Here is a 19,954-nt window from a genome sequence, read left to right on the forward strand (position 1 = left end):
GCCGCCGTGACAGGAGCTGCCCATTCGCCGCTGCACTCCCGACCAAAATGGCGGCCGCGCCGGCCGCGCTCAGTGCCGCCGCCACGTGATGGCGGCACCCCCCCACCCCGCAGGAGCGCGGCGGAGGCCGGAGCTCGGCGGCCCGCCTCGCCTCGCCCCGCGCCGCCCCGCCCCGCCGGACCACCGCTTCCCGCGGGCGGTGGGGCTCGGCGGCTGGCCGCTGTGTGGAGTGGCGGGGCGGCGGGCAGCGGCAGTGTAGCGCAGCGCGGCTCGGCTCCCGGCCCGGGCTGTCGGCGCACGAACGAGCAGAGGTGTCACCGGGAGCCGCGCTCGGTGCGGGGCGCGCAGGATCAGAGAGGGGCTTTTTGGTTCATTGGAGGCGCGAGTGCCCCCCGCCTTGGGATCCGAAACCAAATTAATTTTCCCCGAGAAATAGCTGGAGTGCAGTGGAAGCCGTTGAGCAGCCCTTTACTTGTCTGGACGCTGTGTAAGGGTCTTCTTGGCGTACGGTGTCGCGCAGAGCAAGGAGGGACACGGGACGAAGCCACGTCTCACCCCAGGAGGAGTGGGCAGACGGAGAGAAGAGAGCGCTAGGAGATGTGCCACGGGGAAAGAGGCGTCTTTCCTCTCATAGGGCTGTAAGAAAAGCTAATGCCGAGGCTAAGAGTGGAGTGGGGGAACAGAGCTTGTGGTCCATCAACTTTTCCCAGCTGATTTTAGTGTATAGTAAGTCCGTGCGCGCGGGTACGCGGCGGGCGCGAGGTGACCTTCTGGCGGGGTCAGGAAGATGAGGCGCGATGTGGACTGGAATTTCCTCATTCGCGGTTATGGCAGTGAAACACGCTGAGGAAACGCTGTGGTATTGTGAAGCAAGAAATATGGGACAGCTAGTCACAAGGAGGAGCCTACTTTATTTTCTGCTTTTCTTTACTGGCTGTCATGATTTACAAGGTAGAAACGTGAAAAGCCAACCCTGCTTTCCAGGACACAGAAATGTGGTGAAGATGCCTCTGAGCGTCAGAGACCAGGAGTCCTCAGAAGTGCCTTTTTGCCTGTGGGCTCTGTTCAGTCATTAAGGGCAAGGGCTCAATAACGTGTGGTTAGTAGGTGGCAGCAAGGAAGACAGGAACTTCACCATGGGGTACGACAAAAGCTGGATCTCGAGGAATGAAAGCGAGCACGCCCCATACCAGGTGGTCACCAGAGCTCTGGAGATGAGAAACACCTCAGCGGGGCAGATGGTGTGGCAGGGTGGGAATGGCAGCGAGGCTGGTGCCGCAGACAGCGAGGAGCACGGCGAAGAGCAGACCTACAGGCATTTCACCACCATGGTGCAAATTGTCATCTTCGTAGGCTCTTTGCTGGGTGAGTGAGTGTTGCTGGAGTTTTTTGTTCATGTGGTTTGTTTATCCTTATGGTCAGGGACTGCAGACCAAATGGTAACTAGCATCATTTGCTGCCTTAGTGACTCTTCTTTTTGCATTTTAGGTCCTCAGGTGTATGATTTCAAGTTCCTTGTGGATTTTTGATTTGTAAAAGCTATTACTATAAAATGCTATTGATCACAGATGAGAACTGGTACATTATATGTATGTATTACTTAGTAAACTTTTCTATCAGAATTCAACTGGGCAAAAGTTAAATGGGTTGATTACACCCTTATTTTCAACTGTAATAGAATCTGTCCTCTTTACCATAGGAGAGGGTGTAGAGTGTTTTAAACAAGTTTTACTGAATTTCTGTTTCACACTGCAGTAATTCTGTATTTGTGTCCAGCAGACTTTAAATTAATCCTTTGGAAGTACTTTATGCTGTAAATATGTATAACCATGTGCAATCTTGCCTACTTGTTATCCTTAAAGTAAGAATCATACACTTTAGGTATGTGGTAATAAAACTAGTTAAAGCAACCATAAAGTTATATTGCCATATAACTTTACAAATGCGCATATATTTGTTTTCTAGGTGCTTATAGTATGTTGTTTTGTTAGGAATATGTGTGCATTTCTTAAAAAAAAAAAAAGGCAAAATAAGCCTTATGGTGAGTCAAGTTAGCACTGTTTGGGAGATTGCTAAGCTGGATTTCAGTAAAAAATGCCACTACTATCTAAATCATTCAAAGCTGGTTACTGGAAATGATGAGGCTTTTCACGCAAGGCTTGACTGAGAAGGTCTCCAGCTCTCTTAAGAGAGTTCAGTAGACTTTGCTGATGGTCATTGGCTCTTATTATCAAGGATTTGTTTTTGGTTTTACCTGATCTTGAGTAATGCTAAAATCCATTTCTGTGGTCATGGTAATTCTAATATTGATTTATTCTTGGTAATTTTTAATATCACCTAAATAATTTCTAAGAAGATGGTAAGCATAGTCTTGGAACAGCATTGAGCTCTGGGCTCAGTCAGCGGTACACTTACTGGTTGTTACTTGTCCTGGTTTCATTGGGATTTGGTTTCATTGGGATTTGGTTTCATTGGGATTTGGTTTCATTGGGATTTGGTTTCATTGGGATTTGGTTTCAGTTTGTGGCCAGCCATGGTGATCAGGGCCATTAGCAGTTAAATGCAGGGCAGCCGACCGAGGCTGGCCCACAGGTGTATTCTATAGCATTAACATCAAGTTCACTATAAAAGGGAGGGCTTGCTGGGAAGAGGTGGGGCTTTTTCTGCTCTCATTGCCTCTACTTCCTTCTCCTTCTTTTCCAATGATTGTGATTGCTGGAGCAACTTGCCGGTGCTCTGTAGCGAAGTATAGTTTTGTCTCTTTTGTGTTGTCATTTATATTGATTCTTTATTTCATTAAATCTGTTTAACGTCAACCTACAAGTCTCCCTCCTTTTCCCAATTTCCTTCCTCATTTGGGGAAGGGACATTGGGTGATAAAAAAAACTGTTTATTGTTTAGCTCTGGGTGCAGGCTAAATGAGGACATTACTGTAAATCAGTGAGTCTTTTGGTCTCAATTATTCCTCTGTCCAGTGGGAGTAATCCTCATGGTTCTTGCTTTTTTTTTCTACTTAGCATATAGGTAGCGTGGGGAAAGGACTCTCTTTTTACATATGTTGGATAGTGCCTGGCACAAAATGATAGCCAGAAAATAGTGTCCTAAAAATAACAAGATTGGATGACAAAAGTCAGAATTTTAATTCTGTATCTTTTGGGTTTTTGAGCCTTAAGAACAAACATTTGGGTCATATGTCCAGACTTACGTTCACGAGCATGGATCCTCCAATTTATTTGAAAAAGAAAACAGACACTCTCATGTAGTCATGTCTTCAGCAGCCAGGAGTTTTTAAAAACCAACCAACAATACCATAGCTATAGATTTTGCAAGACTACTGTAAGTCATGGTTTGGCTGCAATTTGCTTTCGAGAAGTGGACTCTCTGAAAAGATTTGGACCTGTTACAAGGGGTTTGTCTGCAGATTGGATGGCTGAGAAGCTGATGAAGCTTCCAGATCAATAACTTCTTCAGGCCTATCAGAGAGCAAAACAGGAGAGGAAATAATGTTGGTTTTTTTAGATATAAAAATGCAGTAGTCCAATGACAAATGTTAGCAGTGGGCCTTATGAATTTACAGTGATGGAAACCAATTTTAACTATTTTTTTGAAACTGCCTTCTTTTCCAGTTTCCCTGCTGCCCCAAAACACTTATTTTAAGAACATTTATGACACACGCTATCGTAACAGCTGAAAACTCGAGAGTCTTTAAAAATGTCTTCCTGTATCATCCCTATGAATGTACTGCTGTTCCCTCTTTACAGAACAGAAACAAAGCCACAAAGAAGCTGAAGCCCCGATCTCCAGAAGGTCTCAGGGTTGCAGTGCCTGCATGCTCAACCCAATACGTGCCAGAAATTTTGCTTGTTATTTTTGCATCAGCAGGGGAGAACAACTTGATACTTAACTCACACTTATGCTTGCACAAATGCTGTTAATTAAGTTTTCCTCTTAATTTGTTCTCTCCCATGGTCCTTAGAGTGTGGGTGGCATCCAGCTCTTCTCCATCATGTGAGACTCTCAGTTGAGCTGCAGAATAGCAGTTCTTTGGTCCAGTGAGTCTCAGGTTCCTCTTTGCAGAGGGGAGACCCTTCAAGGGAAATTAGGACTATTCTTGCCCCTAAAGTATGAGATGGGGGGCACTCTCCTCAGAGGTAGGATGTGTGGGTTTGTATCCTTTCTGATTTGGGTGCATGTGCAACTTGTACATCCCACGTCAGTGCGTGCCCAAGCCTCTTTGCTATTGGATAAAATAGCACTACTCTTTTAAAAGGAAGAAATGATTTCTACTTCCAACTTGAAAAGGAACAAACGTATTTGCCTCAGTCTTGATAATGAATACTGGGGTCTGACAGAAGCAGTCTACAGCATGGAGGGGTACAGATCCTACAAGAGGGAAGAGTTGCAGTCAGAGTTGTGAATTTGATTTGGGTTCCTGCTGTGCAGAAGAATGTGATAGTCGTGAGAGAGATTTATGCGATGTTTTTTTTCTCCTGTTTAAGATCCTTGTTTCAGACCTGTGGGGAGACTTGTAACAGTAGGAGGAATTACTGTGTTAGTTTTTGCTGTGTTGTGAAAGGACAGTGCTATGGCGAGTGTTTCATGATACCTGCTAAGGGCAAGAAAGACTCAAACTTGTGGTTCCTTTACAATACATTGAAAGCACATCCTCAATTTATTTATTTATTTCAGGTAGCAGTAACAATTATATTAGATTCTAGAATTTTTGTATTTAAAAGGGATTATGTAGTTGTCACAAGCTTGCCAAAGCTTGAACCTGGATGTGACCTTAACATGTACGTCAGAGAGCCTAACGGGTAGAACCAACCAGAACCGTCAAGAAGAGGCTTGATAATTGGCAGAGTTTTTTCCTATTTTTTTTGCCCTAATTTGTAGAAAGTTTTCATTGTTAAAAATTTCTGATTTTGTAAAGAATCAGATTATTCCATATTTGGAATGGACAAAACATAATTATTAGTCTGAAAATCACTTATAATTTAGGGCAGTTAGAGATGAGAGTTCTTCAGATAATTTGGTCGTGAGTTAATGAAGCTGTAATATGCTTAAATACTACAGTTTTAAATAGCTGTTCATATGACTTTGAGTCTGTTTGCACAAGCTTCCTACTGTTTCTCTACCACTGCTTGTGTGGAAGTTCTTGCTTAGCAGACTACCTATATTCAAGGACTGAGGAATACCATGGGGTAAATCTGCATCTGTGTACTTTGAACCCAACTAGTCCTATCCTCTATGCACTTCTTTGGCTGTAGCCTACCACGAGGTTTCAGCACAAGACAGGAGGCATTGGAGGGAGGAATTTGGTCAATTTATCCTGATCAGCAGCTCAGTTTGCCTCTACGAAGGAAAGATTTGCAGTATATTGAAGACTTGCAAGCCGTTTCCGTCTGTGATGCTTAGCTGAGCGCATGAACTGGGCAATTCATCTGGGGAGCTTTAAATGCTTTCCACATGTTAATGAACTTAGCAAATGCACAAGGTGAGGTTCCAAGCGTGTATGAGACTAGAAGGCCTTGTTAACACTGTCTTCCTGTGCAGCTCCGTGGCTAGGAATGGGAGTTCTTACAGTAATGGCATTTCCTAGCCTGTAAGCTATCAGCTCAGGGTAGGGCTAGAATAAAACAGTGAAAACGCTTGCCGCCGGTGTTTCTCGTTCCACTGTTTGAACTGTGCTTGGATCACGGAATGTGGAACATGTTACAGGAAAAAATACAAGCATGCTGAGCATCAGCAGAAGAACTAGGAAAAGACCCATGCCGCTCATTACCACTTTCCTTTTCTGATACACTTATGTACTTGGTACTACCTGAAATCAAGAGAGTGGGTGCCTAAGGAACTCTGGAATGACAAGTGCATGTGTAGAGATGTGTTTCTTGTGTGGGCTCAGGTGAGTTGCACGCTGGAGTCTGCTTAGGCCATAGCTGTGCAGGTGCAGTATGATTAAATCGGTAGCCCCCAAGAAGAGTTACTATAGGAGAAGAGAAGCCAAAATAATGATGCTGCTTCTGTCACCTCTCTCATATGAATGACTATTTTTTTGCACCCCTCAATTGCCCCTAATTGGCTTAACAAAAGGAAAGATAATATGTTGAATTTCTGTGTGTAATGCAGCAACTTTCATTACCTTAAATATGAGGGAAAGTGAAAGGCACCAATGGGAAGTAGTAGCTGATTTTAGTGGGCACTGGAATGGTACAGATGGGAGCAATGTGACATGAGAAGCAACACATGCTGTCAGTACTGATTCCCTTCGGTTGACTTAATCCTGTGTGGTAAAAGGTGTCAAGAGATTCAAGCTTTGCACGTCCTAGCTTGTTTTGAAAGGATGTAGAAGTCATCAATGGAGAACAAGAATGGTAGAGATTTGCTTTTAGATTGATTGCTTCACTTCCACTAACCCTGCACAGATCTGTGTGCTCTGTGGTTCCCTGTGTATTCTGCCTGACTCAGGTTAGGTAGTTTTTTACTGCCTCATAAGAACTGTAGGAACTGTTGGTGTGTTTTTTTTTTTTGTCTAACCTGTGTTTCAGGTCAGTTCTCTCTGCCTGCTACCAAATGGATGTGGCTAAGATGACGAAGTCATCACTTGTGGAAGTGAATGATGACTTGCAGTCATAGTAATACTGGCTGGAGTCCTTAGCTGGCAAATTCAAATGGCTACTCTTGAAGGGATGGTGTTGTTCATGTGAAGTTCATGAAAGGAAGGATAAAATAAAATTTAGGTTTAGAACTACTGCCTCATCAAATTACTAAGGTTTTGAAGATGGTGACCATATTCTCCATTCTCATGATTTTTTTTTGGCATGTTACCCTGTTTGTCTGTCTCTGGGTTCTTGTTTCAGGATCTTTCTTCCAAGTCTGTCCGCTTCACAATGTTGTTCTGCCACCTATTGCCATAGTAGCATAGTGGTACAAATTCATAACAAAAGCACAGTTTTTCATTCAGTTTCTAAAGTTGCTTCTCTTTAGGCGGGAGTAAAGTTCTGCTTGGGTTTTTTTTTTTTTCCTTCTTTAAATCAAATAAAGAGATTTGATGAGTTTTTCTGATCGCATAGGGATTTATTTGGAAGAGGACTGACCAGTACCCTTGGAATGGTAGAGAAGAGAAATTTGTCTAGTGTTCCCATGTCCATGGGAAGCTGGTTCCTCTTGCTGGAGAATAGTTAGGCTTCAGCTTTTGTATGATTTGTTGTGATCATAATGCTCAGCACGTCCCAGAACAATGCAGGCCACTGATGGTTGTGCCCATGACTCTCTTGTGCTGGGTTGTCTGTACCTTTGCCATGTATGGCTAGGGCTTGTTCTCACGGGGCAACCACAGAAACCAGGAATTTCAGGGGCCTTTCAAGGGGAGACCAGTTTTTGTTGGCTGCTACTGCGGTGAAGAGAAGACTGTGATTTGACTGACTGAGATCAATGGGCCAGGAAAGTGAGACTCTGCTGGCTTCTCCCATAGTGACTGATAGACTGGGAGCTACATCTGGCTCTGCAGATGTACCTGCATTGGCTTTACAGATAAGAGGACCCTAAGGTAAGGAGATTTCCGCCATTTGAGAAGCGTGCTGTGCAGCAGTTTTGTTATATGATCCTAAGAAAGTGTTTCTTGGTTTTTGTTTTCCATTCTCCCCCTTCTTAGACTTGTGTAAACTGGCTGCTTTCTAGATTTTCTCCTGTTTGTTCTCTTGTCGTGAAGAGCATATAGCGAGATAGAGCTCCTGCAGTGATCTCACTCTTCTGTTTTTTTGGGGCATATCTCAGGCTGTTTGGGCTTTTAATATGCAGAGCATGCTGTGAGGATTAACTACAGCATGGCAGGACTGCAACTAGCACTGCAATATGTTTCAGTAATGCACAGCAGAGCAGCCAGGCTGCAAAGGGGGGATCACCAGTGCTGTTGGTGTTACTTGTCGTACTCTCGTAGTCAGAAGAAATAGGGGCTTCAGATCTTTCAGTCTGAGGTCAAAGGGGTAAAGCGAATTTTATAGATTGTTTTTCATTGGACTTAAGAATTTAAATTTGTAACCTGAAATTTATAGTATTTTTTAATTCAGATAATTTCTTCCCTCCACCCCCTCCTCCAGCATGAAAAGAAAACTGCAAAAAGCTCTAGTATATTCTTGGCTGCTATTCAAAAATGAATCAACAGTTTATGAAAATAGAGTATTTGAACGTGGTAACTGTGAAAAAGTATTAGCTATTTGATTCAGAAGAATATGGAGTTCCTGCTTTTTACTCTTGTGGCTGTCACTAGTTTGAAAAAGGATACATATGGACAGCGGCTTTTAAGTAGGAGACAACTTAACTTAAGAATGGCAAATCAAAGATGCTTTTTTTTTTAAGACATGGGATGACATAGGGCTCCTTTTCAAAGTGAGTAAATTTTTAATAGCTTCCTTTTTATCAAGAAGATTCTTCATATGAGATTTGCAGTGAATACAGGAATAGAGCAATATTGCTCTACAAAGGATATTTTTCTCTTGCCATTAGAGGGAGCTTATGAGAGTTGTGCTCTTACTGATTGTAGCATGGGTGTAGCTGAATGTTTGTGCCATGTGAGGCTTAGGCAAGATTATATCCCATATTCATTGTTTGTAGTTTCTATTCTTTTCCTATTTCCCATGTCTGAGAGTCTGCATGTGCTCCTGAGGTTATTTGAGTCTGTTCACAGTTTTCATGTTAGCCGTGTAGGTAAAACTGTGTGAATTTCTTCTTTAAAAAGTTAATTCTTTTCAGACATTTAGAAAAAAAAACCCACCCTAGACAACTGATGAAAATTATAATGAGAAAGAGGTGTCCTCTGTGCCAGTGTCTATTCCTCAGACTAAATACGCATCTTACAGTTAGTAAAAAATGCACAGAAAATATCCCAAATAATCCCAAATCCAGGAAACTTTTCCAGACCTTGTAGATGAGTGCCTTAATTGGGGTTTGGGGAATAAGGCTCTTTGTTACTTGCTCCTTTGTCTTCACGAGTCTGTCTTGTACAGAAGTAAATTTCACTGGAAAGGCTGAGGATGCTCTGATATGTTTTGAACTCTAATCTAGTGGTTACAGCACTTTTTGGGAAGCTGTGGGTTAGATTCGTTACCTTCTGGTTTCTAACCACGCTGTGATGTGTGTGATGTGTCCTTTGAAAGAAAAGTGTGCTTTGAAACATACCGCATTTCCAGGTGAAAAGTGAAGCCCTGCTGCCTTGCCAGTGTCCTGCAGGACCAGCAGAGGCAAGGCTTCGGGCTTGCCCCTTTTCCTGAGGATTTCCCATGAGCTGTTTGGCTCCAGTCTCGCCCTGCCCTTGAAACTGATTTTCATTTCCCTGTCTTGACATCTGTGCACAGAGACGTAAAATGAAATTGTTACAGCACCCAATTTATAAAGGGAATGATCCCTTCTGGGATAGAATCCTAAAGTAACTGGCAGTCTCGGTAATGTGTTCATAAAGGCAAATGTATACTAGCATAAGGAATAAGCATTTGTCTCTTGGAATAGCTACCAGTGAAGTTTGCCACAGGCATCTTCTATAAAGAATGAAGCAGGGAATCTTGCAGTAAACAAACCTGCAGGTACATGATTAAAGGCTAGACTGGGAGAATTTTTAAACAATGAGGGGTGCGTCTAAAATAGCTCCAGCAAAAGTTTGTAGCCCTGCCTCCAAAAAGGTAGAATCATTGGGGGGCAGGGGGGGAGGGCAGGGAAGGTGCACCAAAGGTTCGGGGATGGGAGGGATGATGTTTTGTTCTACTGGTGTCACTCTTAGAAAAACTGGAATTGTTTTAGATGAAATCTTCTAAACAAGACACTTCGCGTAGATTAACTTTGTTGCTGATTAGCTCAAGTTTGGCAAAGCAAAAAGTGGCTGAAAAACAAGTCTAATAAGAAGCATCAGGTGAATGTAATGATATGGATGGTAATACTTGCATGTAATAATAATTGCATAGTAATAATAATATATTACAGTATCATGACTTTATGGTAGTAATTTTCCTCTGCATTTTTGTATGGGTGGTTCCAAGCCTCAGGAATCACGGACCGTGCGGCAGTAAGCCCAGTTCAGGTTGCACCCTTGATAAAGTCTGTCTGGAATAGGTATTACGCTTTTGCTTTTTATGTGTTTTCAGGTGAACTACTAAGCAGTTCTCTTCGGAAGAAAAATTGAGTGTGGGGAGTGCGTGAAAACGAGGGGTTGTGAGAGGCTCTGCGGTCCCCGTTGCTATGGAGACCTTCATTCTTCCTGTGCTTCAGCAGAGGCGCCTTGTCTGGCTTTGGCTGAGGGGCTACTTGCATCCCACCGCTGCGTTTTAAAAGAGAGGCACTGGCAAAATAACCATTTACCCAGTCTGGAAATGTGCAAGATGCAGTGATTTATTCCTGTAATGCAAGTGCCTGATACTCAGGGGATCCTGTGTGCTAGAGTCTTCCTCAGACATGTGCTGAAGCGTTAGCCGATGTCTTTAAACATCGTGTGTGTTGAGAATGTAAAACTGATCCCTGCTTAGGGTGAAACTGATTGGTATCAGTCATTTTACTGTCTGTAGTCCCCATGTGAACACTTTAATGACAGCTATGAACCAGAGCTGTTTAACTAAGTGACTGGATGTCATGTTTTGCTTCTCATTGTGAGTTACATTTGCTCAAATGCCAGCTGGTGTATGTATCACTGACTGTTTTGAACTTCGGTGAAAGTTTAGTTACATCAAGATTTTGTATTGGATATTATGGGCAGTAAGTTAGTGTTTCAGTCATGAATGAACCCAAGCACTTAGGAAGAATTTTAAATGGTATTAGTTCTGTTACTGATCTCATTTATTGGCTTGCTACCGAGCAGGTGCCATAAGCACTTAAATGAGGTTTTTATTCCTTTCTGTTATTTTTAATAATTAATTTCTTATTTGTGTGGTTTTGGAAAAAGTAAGTTGGCCGCTTCTTGGGAACATTTTTCAAGATCTAGGAAATTGTATACTTTTCTCCCACTCAGAAAAGATGCTGGTAAGTGTTTAGGTACTGCTGAATCTTGTAGGCTGGTAGAGTTGAGCCTGCTGCAGCTTCGTGTCCTTGGATCCAGCCATAGCAAGGCTGAGCACACGTTCCCAAGAGGCACACATGCACACAATATAAATGTACATATATGCACGAGCAGCCACCCAGGCTGACACAGAAAGAAATTCAGCACTCATGCAAACACAGAGAGCACCAACAGCCTCGTCCTCTTTCCCTCTCTGGCTGCTCAGGATGAAAGACCATTAGTATAAAATACATAAGCATATACATATACACACATCAGTTTGCATCCCTCTGTGGTAGCTGGTCTTAGACACCCAGTCTACTCAGTAGCTGGCCCAGGATCCCCTGGTTTCCCAGTTGCCTCACACACAAGACACGCAGATGTATATGGGTCTCTCCAGTTGCTGGCCTGGAACTATGACCTTACCAGTAGTTGACCTCCAAATCCCAGGGTCTCTCCAGTAGCTGGCTTGGACCTTCTGGTTCTCCACTAGCCAACTTTCAGAGACCTCTTGTGTCCCCCCCTGGTATCTGGTCCAGATGTACGGCCACACCAATACTTGCCTCCTAAGTGTTTTATCATACTTGCTGGCTAGTCTGTCTTGATGTTTGGTAGTGGTTGCACACTGACATACATACCCACACAAATTCACACTCTCTGGTCTCTCCAGTTGTCACCCTGATGTGTGGGCCCTGATGTCTCATGGTCTGACTTCCAGTTACTGTACTCACACAGACCCATGGAGTAGAGAACCCTTCACCCATGAAAAGAGTTGGAAATGGAATTTAATGAGAAGACAGGATAGACTGTGCTGATCAGGTGCAGGGCATGGCCAGACAAGCATACTGACCAAATGCCTGTTTATAGATGGCTTTTATTCCCTTTTCTCTCTAGTCTCTCACACTTGTTCCTCTCCAAACCACCCTGAACTCTCGCTTTCCCCACCTTTTCCTCCCTACCCTAAACATCCCATAATAAGTTTTGCACAATCCCTAAATGCTCATTCCCTGCATCCCACAGTGGCTTCCATACCCCTGGACTAAACCCCCTCAGTCTGAAAGGAGACCTGAAGAGCTTCTCCCACAGACTCGTGTATGGGGACCACCCTTGGCCCATGGGGCTGAGGCTCCCCTGTGACAGCCCAGGGAGGGGTTGGGGCAGGGGCTCCTTTCTCTGAGTAGGTTATTGGGGTTCCCACACCTGCCATTGTGCCTCTCTGCTCTTCTGTGTTCATGGAGTAGAGCCTGTAATCATATTTCCTAATATAAGCTACAAACTGCGCTTTTTGATAATTTGGGTATTATGAGGCTCTGAGATCATACAGTAGATTGTATGTGTACTAGTGGGAATATCAATGTGAAGTGTTTTGCAGAGAAAAACAAAAGTGGATTTTATACACATCCTGTACATGTTTAAGGAAAAATTCCCTAATGATCAAGATAATGTTTTGTTTTCCTGCTGTAGTTCTTCTGGTCCTCTCGCACACCCAGTCCATCACAGAATAGTAAATGACTCTGCATTCTTGGGTGTCCAGTACAGGTGGTCACTGGGGCAACAGCTGAACTGGAAGTCCAAAGACTTGGGACTTCTCTGTGTTATGTTTCCTATACTTGATGTCTCAATATCTAACAAGGAAGGAGTTCTCAAAATGTTCTGAGAGTGGGCTAGGTACTGCTAGAAAGTTTGCAAATGGCAGAAATACCAGTGAAACAATTACTGTACTGTACCTCTCTTCATTTCACTGCTGATTAAATGCTATCCCTGTAGGAAGTACAGCCTCTTGCTTTCTGAACAGTACTGTTACATGTAAGCCTTTTTTATTTTTAGCGTCTTTAAATTAGATTTAGCAGCTGGAAGCAGGGACAAGAACTGGTGCCTTGTAGTCAGCCAGCTTCCATAGAAACATTGCAATAAGGAGAATATCCTGGATTGGAAGGCTGGCTGGATAAGAAATCGCATAACCTCTCACGGTAAGGCATTAGATCAGCCAGACAATACAGATGGCAATTATGGTACTAACAAAAGCAGTAATAAAGCTGAAATGGTGATGGCAGGGAGGGCTCTAATCGTCTTCTTCTCTGCTCATGGTCTTTTGCTGTCGTTGGGGATTGCTGTGGACTGCTGCCTTTTTTGTTTAGCTGCTTTATTTGTTATGATATTCAATACTGTCATTTATATTCTTCTCCATCATGAAGAGTCTGGCTTACGTCCTGACAAATGTGGTCCTTCCTTCTGTTCTGCCAGTTCTCTAGGGGGAAAAATTGCCTGTAATTTTTTGAAGGACAGAGGCTTTTTTTAGTCTGCTTTTTTTCTACCACCTTTGACTTACTCTCTTGTCTGTCAAAGCAATTTCATGCAAAAACTCAACAATTTCTTCCAGGAGACTGATAAAATATGAAGTGATCTTGCTTCTCATGTAACCTCTTCTATCTGTCGTACATACCTTGTGTCACTTGGCTTGTATTCAGACTCCAGCAGGCCTTACTTTTGTTGTGTGTCTGTATTTCTAATGGCATAACTGGATCACTTCTCTGATACTGTAGAACAAACAACGAAGTCAGTCATACAGGGGGCTAAAATACATTTTCTACTGCTATTGCCTGAATTATTTGAAAAAAGTGGAAAATACTGAGGTAGGGTGCTTTTGCTGTTGTTTCAATTTAGTATCTGTAGTTTTAAGGGGGTATCTAGAACAGAGCAGGTAGTATGATTCGCCTTTTCTGTTTGTTGAATTATGCTGTTCATTTCGTTTAGCCTTTTCAGAAGAGCGTTAGCTACAACCCCTTTGGGATTGTGTCAATCTGAACCAGGAACTCCTATGTGCCTTTTGGCTTTCCCCAGCTTTTAGTTTAAATGCTCTCCTGCAGTTTTCACCCTGACTCCAGTTTGTCTAAGGTGCAGGCAGCCTGTCCTTTTGCAGGTATCTCTTATCCTGAAAGGTACCTGATTTCTTAATGTATCAAAAACTGTCTTCTCAACATTGCCATCGTGTTCATGCATTGAGACTACAGATCTCTGCCTGCCCTTAGCATTTAGAGCTCTTAATGAGTCTTTTAATGACAGTGGTGATAAAAGTCCTGGGCTTCAGTATCCTGAATGGTCACCAGAATTGAACATCCAGAACGTCCCTCCGCCACTTCCCTGTGTTGTTGGTACTGATACAGACTTATCATTGACCCTGGTCTTCCTTGTGAGCTACTGGGAGATCCCAGGAGGTCCCCTACCTTTGCACCTGACGTGCAAGTTACCGTGCAGTCCTTCCTCTCCAATGTCTCAAAACCAGCTAGCTCTGTGCCTAGTAAAGCAACCTCCTGCCACTGCTGCCTCCTGTCCTTGGAGTCCTTCCTACTGCAGGCGCATCCAGTATGCAAGAGGACACTCTTGCCCAGATAGATACTGTTCTTCCCTGAGACTCATGTCCCCAGCACGAGCCACTGCAGTGGAGGTGAGACTATGCAGCAGTATCCCTGTAGGCCTCATCTGGAACCTTTTTATTTCTCTTAGCTGTTCCAGTTTAGCCATTCCCACCTCAAGAGGATGAGGGCCAGGAACTCGTTCTACTGTACCTACACACACAAAAAACCTGCCCCTGAATAGGTAATCACACGTGCCGCACTCTGGGCAGTAGCATTATCTGTTCATGGACTTTGACTGGCACATTGAGTTTTTAACACGTTAAGTTTTTAAAAGTTTTATTAGTTCAGCTTGTCTTTTGTTTCAGTGATTAAGATTGCTCTCCTCCTATTGTACTGTACCCTTTTTAAGATGCTTAGCAGTGAAGTAAGATGTAGCCTAGATGAGATAAACTGAGGAGTGCGTGCATGTGTGAGTGAGCATGTGTGGAGAAGCAAGCTCATCTGTACCTCTGCCAGTGCAGGCTCCCAGTGCACTCTTCCATCTTTGCTGCCCCTGTTCACTACACTCCTCTTGTTACTTAGCTTCTGTCTTTTGTCATGTTGTGCCCTCTGCCCTGGGTATGCTCAGTCCTCTTGGCCGGATCAAGGGACCACCTTGCAGACCTTTTCACATCCCACCCTCTCACATCCTCTACAGCAGTCACTTGGCAAACAGTCAGAGCAGCCTTGGCAAACTCCCACTTACCCAAAGCACGTGGCTACCAAAGGAAGCAGGCCAGCCCCAAACTTGCCAGTCTTGCTTGCCTTCCCACTGTTCCCATCTTTCCTGGGCAAAACAGCAGTGCCACCTGCCCTGTTTGATTGCCATTTGTTTGCTACATATACTCCCACCACAGAGAAATAAGCATTCATCTTATTTTGTTTGGAGTGCACAAATACCCTGTGATGGCTGGATGTAGCATCCATCTGTTTTTTGCAGATACCTCGTGTTTCCATCTTGTGTAGGTTAAGTCTGGGACACCACACACATATGTACAGTAACATTATGTATCTTACTATAATCATAAGGAAATTATAGTGGGATGTTGCCACATATGCTTCTCTTAACATATTTTAAAGCACATGTTTTAAAAGATACAGTTCTTATTTTGCCCGCTTCACCCAAACATTGATGCATTAATAGAAAAAGGGAACATTGCAAGGAACATCATGTACAGGTCAGCAGAATTACTATAATACTTACAGAAAAAGCTGCAGAACTCTATTACAGAATGTTCTTTTACTTCACTTATAAAAATTTTTGTCTATTATCCTTATTTTCATCCAGTACAGTTCTCTAGTGTTCATGCTAGATTTGGCTAAATTCAGTATTCTGTGTCTGCAATTTAATTTGAAAAAAGAAATAAATTATCACCACACTAAAAATTTTCTAACTGTAACAGGCCTCTGTAATAAGACAGCAAATACATCCTTTTGTTTTATTCAGTTTTTAAAACAGTCAGCTGAAGAAAAGAATCTGGTTAAAGGAGGTACTAAAACACCCATGCAATTGGCAAAGGCTGATACTGCGTGATGTGGTACCAGCCTCTGGAGACTTATTTTGATTATTTTAAGCATTTAAGAAAGTGAAATTGCCCTTCAGGTTCCAAAGGAGCTGAAAAACACTGAACTACTCTTTGGATTCTGTTTCTTCAGTAATGTGAACAGATCCGAATAAGTAGCTGTCTCAGAATACGTTATATTTCCTGGGGCTAATCCGATGGTCAGAGGTGGTTACTTTGTGACCAAAAACTCACATTACAAGGTCAAGGACATTTCTATGTGATAGAGTCTAAACCAAAGAAATTATACGTGGAAATGTCTATGAAGGGCAAATAGAGCCCTAGAGGCTCTGGTATCTATATACGCTGCTAGTAAGTGGCCTTTTCCTCATTGAGTATCATGTAGAGAGCTAACAAAGATGATAGCTATTTGCATAGTAGTCAGTTAATAATGTTACAATTATACATATCTTAGCATCACTGATGAAGTGTTGTAACTTTCTCTGTCTATACATTCTACTATTTTCAGAGAGCAGGTATCTTCACAGTCCTGAGACTATGATATCTGAAAGAAAATTTATTTGATTTTTGTTTGGAGGGATGGAGGGAGACCTGGTTCAGGTCTGTCCCTGGGTGAATTAGGGTGAGTTAGGCTGCTTGCAGGCTGTCTGCAAGGCTTCCCTGTGGACTGGGAGACAGGCAGGCTTTGTGTCTGCTTCAGTCTCCTGTCAGGGCCATCTTCATGTGTTGTATAGTCGTATCTATCTGATACTACTGGTCTGGAAGAATGAGACCACTCCTTTTTTAAATTGCTGAAAACTGACTCTGTAGGCTTCCTGTGCTGTATATCCAGCTCTAGTGTGAAAGTAGGTTATCTTCAGAGATAACTGGTGTGGCTGCTTGGGGTGAGATGGCTGTCATGTTGCTGCAGGGTAGAAAGAATGTGTAAGCCCAAGCAATAAGAATAGCCCGAACGTGAATCAATTCTACACATATCATACTGTAAATAAATGGCTCTATGCAGTCTGTGTTGGAGCATCAGTTGGCGAAAACGCTATTGCATTTCCATATATTCTCAGCTGCTAGCATAAAGTACAGCACGATCAATATAATGTATCAGCAGCTCCATAAATAAAGTATTTTTTGTCTATTTGCTTTTAAGGAATAGAATTTCTCAAATATATTTTTTATTTTAGACATGGACTTGATATGTTTGGCTTTACCACTGACTAATCCAAGCGTGCTAAAGAAGAACCTACTTTTGCTCTCCAACAAATTAAATCTATTCATCTAGTCATCTTTTAAAGATGAATTTTCTGGGAGAGAGAGCAAATTATCCCAAAAGGCTAGCCTTCCTGTTAAAAAAGAAAAAAAAAAAAAAGAAAAAAAAATCAATATCCATCTTTGAACACATTTTTGTTTTGTTAATAATAGTTGAGATTATTTACCTAATACATTATCTCTCTTCCTGAAAGGAGGTTGTAGCAAGGTGGGTGTCAGTCTCTTCTTCCAGGTAACAAGTGATAGGACGAGAGGATACCGCCTCAAGTTGCACCAGGGGAGGTTTAGATTGGGTATCGGGAAAAATCTCTTCACCAAAAGGGTTGTCAAACATTGGAACAGGCTGCCCAGGGGAGTGGTGGAGTCACCATCCCTGGAGGTATTTAAAAGACGAGGAGATGTGGTGCTTAGGGACATGGTTTAGTGCCGGACTTGGTAGTGTTAACGTTTATGGTTGGACTCAATGATCTTAAAGGTCTTTTCCAACCAAAACGATTCTATGATTCTATATCTAAGAGCAAAGCTCTGATCTGGTGTCTCTTCTTATTCAGGCAATATACTAGCTAATTTACACATTGTCATTTGTAAGCTGTGTTTCCACACAAACTTGCATTCATTTACATAAACCAGCTTTAAATGATCACTCTTATTCAGTGTCAGCACCTCTATTCAGATGAAGATGAAATTAATGTTCAAATGGTCTTTTGCACCTGGTAATAGAGTACCAGCCATTGTGTGCCAGGGCCACACCACTACCACACAGTGGGGATAAGCATGTTGGCATAGTATGCTGAGGTTTTTTGGTGCCTAGCCTTATTAAGTGACAGGTGCTTTAACCACGTAGTTTAATCTGATAGCACAAGCATTTCTCTTGAGCTTTGATACTTTTGCCATTAAATTTGTTTAACATCTTTAATTTCACCACACAAGTGATTGCCATCAACAGAAAAAATCTCCCCTTCTTTCTCCTGCCTTCTCCAACCTCTTGTTTTGTAACCTGTAGTTTGACACTGGGGGAAGAACAAGACTTAGTGAATATCAAAGTAGGTAATAGGTATTTAAATATCTGATGAGCATCTCCCAGCCAGTCATGTATGTACACAAAACTTAGCAATGAGTGATGTGCAGCTCTTACACCTGATGAGGTATGCTCCAGGCAGTGCTGAGTGTCCTAAGTGTGTGTGTGAGAAATGGAGCATTTGAGTGGGTCCTGATGAAAAGTACTATTCTTACTAGGGAAGAGCATAGTAAAACTCATCATCAGCCTCATCATCTTCACCATCGCTACCTGCTGCACTGGCAAGGACACCAAGGGGAGGACATCGGTCTTGAGACCCCATTGCTTCCCCTCCCTGTCACCATGGGGCAGAGTTTTTTCCTGTTTCCCTCTCTCTTTCTCTCCCTTGTTTTTTTAATCTCTAAATTAACTTTGAAGTCCATGTATGCTATCAGCTGTGGACCCCATGAATAAATTTTTGTGCGTTTAAGCCATTGTCAGCATCCTTTGGGCAATGAATGGAAAGTGCTTAGACACCACAAAGTTACTGAACATGTTTCTGGTCTCTCATTCTAGATGGTGGCCAGGCTCAGGCTGGTCAAGACTATGTAATTTTGCTTTTTGCCATAGCAATTTACTTCATGTCTATAATGCTTCTAATTTCTAGAGTGGTTTCCTTAGCTATGTCTTGCACTAATTTGCTGTTCTTTGCTTCTTCCATGACTTAATAATTTTAGTTACATTTTAAACTCTAGATGAGCTTGTGCATTATGGATCAATATTTGCAATTGTGCTTCCCCAGCATTTGGAAGCCTTCAGCATGTCTGTATAAGTCATTCTTCATTTTGCCTGAAGTTGTCTGAAGAGCTTATAATTTAGATTTCAAAAATCCAAAGAGCAAAGGAAACAGTAAAAGAAGCTAGAGTACGTGAAGGTAATAGCAGAAGGAGCAGTGGTTGTGATGTGCATGTATGTCCATACAGCTGAAATTGTCAGAAATTATGAGTGAGTTTTGGCTGTCTGTCCTGAGAAGCTGTACAGATGGATGTTTACCATCTCCTGAGTATCAGGCTTAGGGTGTCACCCAGCAGAATCATTATCTGCTCTTGCAAAACTGGGCCATAAGTGACTTCTAAAGGTAACATGGCTACTTATGGAACCCTGTGATCTTATCTCAATACTGCTATTTCTGGTCTTTCATTCTAGACAGTGGCCACGCTGTACCTTTGGAAGCTGTAGAAATGAAATTTTCGTATACTTTTGATTAAAAAAAAAAAAAAAAAAGACACAACCCCCCCCCCACTTCTATTCGCTTCATCTAAGTTATTTTTAAAATAAATTCTGATTTGCAAAATGATTCACTACATTGTAAGGGTCTTAATTAGAAAATCCCTGCTGGCTGTTGAGTGCTTTCGGTTATGCTGATGAATCGGATACTACCACTGTGTGGAATAATTCTGTCACGACTTGGGGAGTCTTTTGAACAATTTGCTGCTGCTCAGGGGTTCCCAAAAGTTTGATTATAAACTGAGACCATCACAGGAGCATGCAATAAAAAATATCATTCTGTGCTTTTTTAACTCGTGACAGTTGCAAAGCCTGTAAAGAACTGGAATAAAGACTGAAATCTGACTGTAGATAGAAGTGAGATACAGAAAATTACTTTGGTCTATGGAGAAGACAGCAGTCAGACTGAAGAGTTTCCTCACATCTCCTTTTTCCATTAACCTTTTGACTCTGTTTTGTTGCTGAACCTCCTGAGTGC

General features: G+C 42.5%; 1 protein-coding gene across 1 annotated transcript in view; it reads left to right on the forward strand.

Annotated features, from left to right (window-relative positions):
• The first annotated feature begins 228 nt into the window (after positions 1–228).
• GPR176 (G protein-coupled receptor 176) overlaps positions 229–19,954 on the forward strand; it is a 47,120-nt gene continuing 27,394 nt past the window's right edge. Inside the window, exon 1 of the mRNA XM_068398899.1 lies at positions 229–1,365. Coding sequence (XP_068255000.1) covers positions 1,137–1,365 — 229 coding nt within the window. The 5' untranslated portion in view covers positions 229–1,136. The remainder of the gene's footprint in view (positions 1,366–19,954) is intronic.

Source organism: Nyctibius grandis, chromosome 4, assembly GCF_013368605.1.
Source record: "Nyctibius grandis isolate bNycGra1 chromosome 4, bNycGra1.pri, whole genome shotgun sequence".
NCBI lineage: Eukaryota > Metazoa > Chordata > Aves > Nyctibiiformes > Nyctibiidae > Nyctibius > Nyctibius grandis.